This window comes from Lactuca sativa, chromosome 8 (assembly GCF_002870075.4).
Source record: "Lactuca sativa cultivar Salinas chromosome 8, Lsat_Salinas_v11, whole genome shotgun sequence".
NCBI classification, from domain to species: domain Eukaryota; kingdom Viridiplantae; phylum Streptophyta; class Magnoliopsida; order Asterales; family Asteraceae; genus Lactuca; species Lactuca sativa.
Window position 1 is genome coordinate 29,782,756 of NC_056630.2, and position 9,730 is coordinate 29,792,485.

The 9,730-nt window shown below is 36.5% G+C and overlaps 1 protein-coding gene across 1 annotated transcript; it reads left to right on the forward strand.

Moving 5' to 3' along the window:
- The first annotated feature begins 590 nt into the window (after positions 1-590).
- Positions 591-5,083, forward strand: LOC111911129 (glucosamine inositolphosphorylceramide transferase 1). Its single transcript, XM_023906913.3, has 4 exons — positions 591-1,300; positions 1,885-2,007; positions 2,761-2,928; positions 3,009-5,083. Exons 1-4 carry the CDS (start codon positions 1,013-1,015, stop codon positions 4,593-4,595), a joined length of 2,166 nt encoding a protein of 721 aa, XP_023762681.1. The 5' UTR covers positions 591-1,012; the 3' UTR covers positions 4,596-5,083.
- The last annotated feature ends 4,647 nt before the right edge of the window (positions 5,084-9,730 follow it).

Sequence of the window (9,730 nt, forward strand, 5' to 3'; positions counted from 1 at the left end):
TAGAACTTGTAGATTCCCTAAAAAGTTACTGGAAATAACTAGTACTTTCTTTGATTTGTTTGTTATAGCAATATACTTATAATTATTCTTATATAACATTATACTTTAAATAAATTCAAAAGATTTTTGATAACTTTTTTTCTCAAACTAATAGATTTTATGCAGCACAAAACATAATGGTAAATTGGTTATTTTCATCATTCAGGACAATCGTTCATATGTATAATCAAACAACATGGTTTCAGCTTCTATCAGAAATAGATACGGATAGATCTTACTTAGTCAATAACTATTAAAAAGCCATCAATTTTTTATGGACAAAATATAAAAGAGCCTCTAACTTTTATGGACAAAAGATAGAACTAACAGCTTTCAATTATCACATACAAGAATCGAAATCGTTATACAAGATTTAAACAACTTACTTCCTTTTATCCTTTACCTTCTTATTAAATGCAATAAAAGAATTGAAAAGACGGAAAACGTGAGTTATAACTTACAACTCACACGTCAAGAAAACTTTTTGTAGTGTAAGCGGCAAATTGAAAATTACAACACATCTCGAGTCTTTAATATGATAATATCATTAGGCATCATTCTTGTTTCGGATTGTCGACATTAAACACATATCTACCTTTATTGGTGATCTACATGAAATTTATAGCTATAAACAATTCCCAAATTACACATACACATCATCCGGTTTATCTTTAATCTTTATATATATAAACACGCACGTCACGCTATCCCAACACACACCACCGCATAGGTGTCTGCCACCTTTTCTTTCACCACCATTTTGGGAATTTTAGATAGAGAAACAAGCACCACCCACTCAGAATTCTTGATATAATCTCCATCGCATATCGATATTTGGAGCGAATGCTTTGTGTAATTTGAAAACCCTTTTGATATTCAATAATCTGGAGATTTGTGTATGAGATGATCTGTTTATCGACGGATTGTTGATCGATTTAAATCACCGCCGTTGCAGTTTACTGTTCCCGGCGACATGGGTTCGAGTCCGTTTGTGGGCATTACCGGCGGAACGTCAGATAAAACCCACGGGTCCCGGTGGCGTGTGCACGACAATGGCGGTGGTCATTCACCGACTGTGCACTACCTGTTTGTTTCGTTTCTGTTGTGTAGTTCGGTTGGGGTTTTCTACATCTTTTATTTGTTCAACAACCCTAATTTGAATTATAACAATTCACTCGGTTGTCAAGAAGATAACGATGGTTCATGGGCAATCGGAGCTTTCTATGGCGATTCCCCTTTTTCTCTTAAACCCATCGAAGATGTAAGTTCTCAGCTCAATCGTCTACCTTCTTATGCATCTTCCTTATTTAGGGATTTACATTGCTCCCAAAAATTGATGATTTTGTTTATTTTTTTCGGAATCAAACTTTGTTATGGTTTATTATCTGAAATCATTACATTATTTTAAAAGCTCAGAACCTTTTTCTAAGATCTTATATATGAATGGACTATGGTGTGGGACTATTATGAACTTTTTAATTGGGGAATCAAAATAATTAAAGAAATTGTGTTTTTTGCTTGACTTTTTTGGTATATGCTATTATGATGCGAGTGTTACTCTTCAATGACTTTTTTTATTTAACTTCTTTGATTAATTTGAAAAACATTAGGCTTTTTGTGGGTTATAGATATATGATTGGATATATTATGATATATCTGATTTGGAAGTCAAATTAATTAAAGAAGCTGTCTTTTTTGCTGGATTTTGTGATATCTCAAGTGGGTATTACTGTTCTAAGATTCTCGATTTGAATGCTTTAATTAAATTAAATAAAGATTAGACTTTTTTTGTGGGGTTTTGATATATGAAGTGGGTCTTTCATCTTTGTTTGAATGGATTTGCAGATGAATATTTGGGACAACAAAAGTGCAGCATGGCCTGTAGCGAACCCAATTTTGACTTGTGCTTCTGTTACTAATTCTGGGTTCCCAAGTAATTATGTTGCTAACCCTTTTCTTTATGCTAAGGTAATTTCTTTATTGTATTTTCCTTTTCCAAATTCATGATCACATGAAATGAATTTTGATCATATATTCTGTTTTTTAACCAAGGATTAGGCTTCCACCAATCTGTCTTAAAGCATATGTCACTTTTATGAAATTTGATGGCTAAAGTTCATAAAGATGCACTTTCTTTAATTGTTTTTAATATCACTTCAAGATGTAGAAGATCTGTTGTATACCCTAATCAGGAATCTTGGATCCAGAGCTGGTTAAAGATTCACTTTCTTTAATGGTTTGTTATATTACTTGGTATAATATTTGCTCTTTTTGAAAAGGAAAAGAGGAAGTGGGCTCCTATCGTGACCTCAAATTATCATGTCTAGGATCTTATTTGAGTTAGTTGTTTACTCCCTTATTGTCTATATATAGTTTGTTCGGTTTTTTTAGGAAATAATGAGAGTTATAATCGCTTAAAAGTACCCTTTTTATAAGGGTTTATTAGTCTTTTCCAATCAAGGTTGATTGCTAGTGAATGTAGAATGAGCGTAACGAAAAGTAGATTTTTCCTATTAAATCTTGACTTCTTTCAAATTTGCCCTCATTTATTCAAACTAAGATGTTTCTTTTAAAGAACGATTAAATAACGAAAGACAGAAAAATGAGACTTTTGTCTTTTAAAGTCCTTCGTTTTTATAAACTTGCCCTTATTTGATTTTTCCTTCCGTTTCCCATATTTTTAAGCCATCATTTATCCTAACAACACTTATTATGACTCAGGATGATTTTCTTTACATGTTCTTTGAAAACAAGAATGTGATAACAATGCAAGGAGATATTGGGGTTGCAAGAAGCAATGATAATGGAGTAAATTGGGAACAACTAGGAGTAGTTTTGGATGAAGATTGGCATCTTTCACATCCATATGTATTCAACTACAATCATCAAGTAAAATTCCTTACTTTAAAACCCCCAATTTCTTTATTTCCAATCATCCATATATCATCATCTTTTACATTTCCTTGTAGATATACATGATGCCTCAGGGAAGTGGAACCCGTGACATTCGTCTTTACAAATCAATCGAGTTTCCTTTCAAATGGAAACTCGAAAAGATCATTTTAGAACGCCCCTTGGTCAATTCCGTCATCATATACCACGAAAATATGTATTGGATTTTCGGTTCTTACCAAACCCGGTTGACCTTCGGTGACCTTGAAATCTGGTATAGTAAAACCCCGTTTGGGCCGTGGACCCCACACATGAAAAACCCGTTTACAGGACCACGAAACGGAGGTCGACCCTTCGTCTACAACGGGAATCTTTACCGATTAGGTCACAGTGAAAACATCCGTGTGTTCAAGATCGAACATCTTACAACTCACCATTACATAGAATCGGAAGTCGATTTCAAGGTTGAAAAGTCAACAAAAGGTATAAACGCATGGAATGGGGCCCGATCTCACCACTTGGATGTTCACCGGTTGAGAACCGGGGAATGGGTCGCGGTTGCAGACGGGGACCGGACCCACTTTGGGGATGTGACAAGTAGACACGTGGTTGGGTGTGGTTTGATTATCACCTCCGGTTCAATCGTTCTTTTAACATGTTGGTTGCTAGGGTTTATCAAGTGCTTCATTCCACTCACACATATCAAGAAAAGAAACGATTCCATTTTAAATTGGGAGAGATTGAAATTGAGACTCCGGTTGAATCAAACAATTAACCCTAATACTTACATAGGTAAGTTTATTTTAACTGTTCTTTTAATATTATCGATCGTGATAGCATGTATTGGATTCGGGTACATGTATGGGGGAAACGGGTCGGAAAAACCGTATCCGGTTAACAACCATTTTTCACAATTCACTTTATTAGCAATGACATACGATGCCCGAATGTGGAATTTGAAAATGTATGTAAATCATTATTCCAAATGCGCATCGGTTCGCGAAATCTTGGTGGTTTGGAACAAAGGGAAACCGCCAAACCCATCGGAATTGGAATCCGCGGTTCCGGTTCGGATCCGGGTCGAGGAGAAAAACTCGTTGAACAACCGTTTCCGGGTCGACCCGTTTATCAAAACCAAAGCGGTTCTCGAACTGGACGATGACATCATGATGAATTGTGATGATCTTGAACGCGGGTTTAAAGTCTGGCGGGAAAACCCGACCCGGTTAGTCGGGTTTTACCCGCGGTTAGTCACCGCACCGCCACCGTTAAAGTACCGACCCGAGAAACATGCCCGGAAACATGACGGGTATAATATGGTTTTGACCGGGGCGGCGTTTGTTGACCGGGAATTCGCGTTTGAGAGGTATTGGAGTGAGGAAGCGGAATTGGGAAGGAAAATGGTGGATGAGGTTTTTAATTGTGAGGATGTTTTGATGAATTTTTTATATTCCAATTCTACCCCTGGGGGGCATTCGGTGGAATATATAAAACCGGCTTGGGCGATTGATACGTCCAAGTTTTCCGGGGTTGCGATTAGTGGGAATACACAAGCACATTATCGGGTAAGGAGTAGGTGTTTGGAGAAGTTTACGGAGTTGTATGGGGGGATAACGGAATGGAAAGTTGGATTCCGGAGGAGGAAGGACGGTTGGGATCGATAGATTTATGGAAAGTTTAATTCCGGAGAAGGATTGTTGTCAATTATGCAAAAATTTTGGAGTATATTTTTGTATACAAAGGGTAATTACGGTAGACAATAAAAGAGAATTGTGATATTTGAATAAGCCATAGAATTTTGTTTCTAGTTACTTGGTGAAGTCTTGTGTACAGGGACAATTGATATGGTGATTTATTCTGTTGTTATATCTTAATATGGACGAGGAAAATTGAAATAGTATGAAAAGGAAATGAACATGATTAATTACATGTTGTAGAAGGTATCTTCAATCAATGTTATAAGTATCTTAAGGGGCTGTTTAATGTTATAAGTATTTTTTGGGACTGTTTGATGGTTGCTGACCGAGTACCGAGTGATTCAGTGAGTTTCTGATTGTATTTGTCTTTAATTAAAACTATATTGTTTGATTATATATTTGACCGGACATTATTGAATGAGAATGGTTATTCTACTTTTTTGTTTTTTGTTTTATTTTGTAGCATGAGAATGGTTATTTTATTTTTTTGTTTTTTTGTTTTATTTTGTAGCGAATAAAATGCATCTAGGATTGTTGTTTTAATTTGTAGTGAATAAAATATATCTAGGATTGTTGCATTGTTTTGTAAAGGAAAGTTGCAATAAAGAAAACTATCTTTTTATCCACATTAAACAAGAAAATGTAGATACAAATAGTCAAATATGATCACGTTTTGTCCATATCCAATCAATTTTACTCCTATCACATACAACACAATCTTTTTGGTTCTTTTACATTTTACAGTTTTTTGCATGATACGGACACAAAAAACATAGTTTTATATCAAAACCTAAACCACAAACATTACCTTCGGTTCTTTACATCAAAACCCAAATGCCTATCTTTCATTGCAAACTTCAACTTATCTTTTTTTTTTTGGAAAGGGAACTTCCCTAACGAGGGTTTCCGGGCCAGCTTTCGTGCACCGACTAATCCCCCGCTGCAAACATGAGGCTTTGCATCATGCCCTTTTTTCCCTCCAAAATAAGGATACCTATTTGTAATATTTAGTTTGTATAAATCTTATTAGATTTGTTATGGGAGGTCCTTTGTGTTTTCCATCGGTGTGACATGTATCTTGATTCATTTTTTTTTCTAATACGGTTATTTACAATTTCAATTTTATAGTGTTTTGCAAATAAATTTGTATGAATACAATATTAGATAGTTGGTGCTTACTTACCTGTGCGAAGGAAAGGAAGTTTCACAGCAGGGTTGGAAAACGTTGATGAAGGATAAAGAAGAAAGAAAGGCGGTGAAAAAAAGTATAAAGTAAAAACGTGTTGCTAAAGTTAAATTTCTATTTCATATTGACGGAAATAGAGAAGATTATGGTGATGTGGTCTAGATATTGATTTGGATTCAGATTACAATCCGAATCAAATCAAATTGTTATCTAAATCACTTACCAAGGGTAAATTTGTAAATAATTCACATTACGTCTACTCTTCATACACCATATCTTCCATTTGTGTCATTAAATTCCTAGACATTAGGTCTGGGGGGACCACCATGGCTCCTCTCTTCTCGAGAATCCATACATCCCTTATCAGTGTATGGACAGCTATCTCTCGAGCACAGGTTTAACTTCTACCCCGAGCACACGCAATGGAGCCGTAGACAGTAAAGTGAAATCCAATCCACGAAATAATTTGATCTATGGACAGCATCATTGTGGTAAAGGTCGTAATGCCAGAGGAATCATTACCGCAGGGCATAGAGGGGGCATACTATGTGTAATGCTTCACTCATTTACGATAAATAATAAATAAAAAGGCCATTCCATTTCGACAAAAGACCCACACCCAAGTTCCATAGCTTTTGGTCCACTATCCCGATCATGATTTTGCTACCCCCAGAGGGAAAGGCCCTTCCCTTTTGGGCCGGTTGTTTTTGATTAATCCGTAATCATCCTCTCTTTCCTCTTAATCACCTACACCAAAAGGTTAATCACGGCATATTTAAACCCAAATTAGGAGACGTCCACGCAGGGGCGGTTTCATTGAGGTGTTTGGTGTGACACCGACAACACCTACTTTCTCAGTATGTAGTGGAAAAAATTTTGATTTTTTTAATTCTTACCTGTTGTGTTACTACGTAAAAAAATTTGTGCAACTACGTAAAAAAATATGTCACTCTATCGTGGATTACCAAACCCAAAAATATAATTATAAGTTTATAGCTTATAATTAATCAATTAGAAGCCCAATGTTTTAATCCACTATTAATTGTATTTGTAGCCCAAAACCCCAAATAAAAAATGAATCAGACAAAATAACCTAATCCTCAATGGTTTGAAAGTGTTCGGTCGGCAATTAGAAAAAAGAAAATTAAATCACGAGGCAACCTCCTCACGAGTCACGACCTCACTGTTTCTTCCCTTATGTCCATTCCTTTGTGTTTCTTCCTTCCCTGTCCCTTTCGACAATTGACAAAAGTTAAAGGGCAAGGCTACGTGTCTTGATTACAAAATCGACTCCATCAATATACTTTGAAATTTTACCAATTCTTTTAGGTATTCGAAATTAGTATGTTTCTATTGAAGTTATTGCTTGACTTGAGTGAAAATGATATATTTTTATTGAAGTTGTTGTTTTATTAGGTGAAATTGCTTTGCTTTTATTGAAGTTATTGTTTGATTATGTGAAATTTCTATGTTTTTATTGAAGTTATTGTTTGATTAGGTGAAATTGCAATGTTTTTATAAGTTGAACTAAGTGGTTTTCTTACCAAAAAACCAAGACCTAATCCTAATGAAAGTGGTGAAGGATGTTCCCAAACACCAATGTAATGTCTGCAGATTCGGGTTGGTAGAGACGATGAGCATCAAAAATAATTTTTTGATGGAAGATTATTTAGAAGGATTAATCTTAACCAAGTTGTAGAATATGTCACAAGGGTTCCGTATATATAAAAAACGTCAAAATCCGAGTTATAACGAAGAAGTTATGGTCCGTCGAAGTTTCGTGACGGAACCGGCACGACATCGGGAGACGTAAATAGTGAATTTTTGATAAAGGACTTTTTAGCCTTAGTGTTCTAAACAAAATTTGCAGTATACGTTAAACCGAGAGCGTCCATAACAAGAACGCTCAAATCTAACTTTGTATGAGGAAGTTGTGAATTTTCTAAGATTTGGCATAGTCGTACACGGCCCGAAACTCGAATTTTAGTTCGAGCAGTTTTTGGCCTACGCGACCTAAATGAGAGTTGAAGATCTCATTTATAGGAACTCAACGATAATAAGACAGACGAAAACGGAGTCCGTATGTAAAACTTATGAATTTTACGCGGACATTTAACAGTATAATCTCCTCCTACTGTTAAGTTGAAGATAAGCCGAGAATTAGCCGAAGGAGTCTAAATGAAAGTTGTAGAACTTGTTTTTACCTACGCATGGGTATAAAGAACGTAGAAAACGGAGCTCGTATGCGAAAGTTACGGGGTTTAGAAGTCGGCATGGTGTTGTGCCAAATCGAGTGACGTGGCTGAATATGGGCCAAGGCTTTCTCCCAAAGGCAAGCCACCAGGTGGTGAAACCTGGCCATGAACTCGAAGAGTAGGACCTCCTACTCGACGAGTAGAGCAGGATTCCAGCCTATAAATAAATAGAGGTGACGGGTTCCCTCATTCTTCACAGGATTTCAGCCTATAAATAGAGGTGTCTGGTTCCCTCATTCTTCACACCTTCCCAACTTCACTTTCTCTCTCTCTACTTTCTCTCTCTAAGCCCCCAACCCCCCCCCCTAAGCCTAGGTAAACCCCCTAGCACCCGAAGGAAGCCCCGAGAAAAAAGTCTTTCGGCTCGAGAACGCTGCTCCAGCGAAGCTCGGTTTTCGAGAAAACATGTTGTAAGTAAGGTACACCTAACCTATCTTTAGTATAGCTTATGTTTAAATATAGTAATGTTATTAGGAACTTATAATGAGTATTTTAGCTATTATTATGAGTTATATAAGTGTCGTTATAATATCTTTTTAACCACTCGCGGTACGGGAATCTGGTTTAAAGGGCCACATAAGGTTGTTGGATTTCAGAAGTGCTATATGCCAAAATGGTCCTGCCCTCCGGTGTTTTATGTCTGACCCCTGTCTGTATATAGTGGTTGGAAATATTTTCATGCTTATATAATAGTAATAATATCAAGACTATTAATTAGTCTCGGTGAATATTAGACTAAACTCTAGTGGTAATGATACTAGGTTTTGTCAAAGGAAAATTGTGTTAAGAGTAACGAAGTGTTGTCCGAGTGCCGAGCCGCCACCTTTTCAAGTGAGTGCATGGTCCCTTTCATCTTACACATAGATATGAAGTATTTTATATAAACTACGTGCTATGTGTGCATATTATCTGTATAATTGCTATATATGCTGGATGAACGATTTTATACTAGTTTTATATGATTTAAACTGTATATGTATTTATATCTACATAATATGTTTGGTAAAACATGGGTAGATGAAATATGAGTTGGATGATGAGTTGAGAGGTGATATAGACCATGAGGTGAGGGTGATAGGTGTACGATGTGAAAAGCCTTGTTCCTAAATGTTGGCCCCATCATCTAGCAGAGTATGGATGACAACCACAAACTATTCTAGACAGTCCAGTGGAACACTAGCAGGCTTGTAACCTGTAGGTGTTGTGAACGATGTGTTCACCGGTGTACTCTAAAAAACCATTGACCTGTATTGCGAGTGGACTCTTGAAAACGATAATGTCAATAAGCGAGAGAACCCTAGCAGATGCACCTAAATGACTCTACCGACAGAAGCGCCTAATAGAGAACATCATAACCTCGGCAGATGTGCCTAAAAAACAATACCGGCAGGTGCGCCTCATAGAGAATGTCACAATTCTGGTAGCTGCGCCTAAGTGATAGAACTAGCAGCTAGCTGTGCTTGACAGCTGTTTCATTGACAACGATGGACTTCGTACCTATTCCTTAGGATAATCCTTAGGAATGAATGAATGAGAACTAGTTGATTCTTAGGGTAGATCCTTAAGAGTAAAGAAGATAATGGGGATGGGTAATTAGGTTAAATATTTGATGATTAAACATAATAATTAAATTATTGTGGGTTGAAAACACTATGTACTCA

Coding starts and splice junctions, on each gene's coding strand:
- LOC111911129 (XM_023906913.3), top strand. CDS start 1,013: ATGGGTTCGAGTCCGTTTGTGGGCATTACCGGCGGAACGTCAGATAAA. Junction 1,301..1,884: donor CTCTTAAACCCATCGAAGAT/GTAAGTTCTCAG, acceptor ATGGATTTGCAG/ATGAATATTTGGGACAACAA. Junction 2,008..2,760: donor ACCCTTTTCTTTATGCTAAG/GTAATTTCTTTA, acceptor ATTATGACTCAG/GATGATTTTCTTTACATGTT.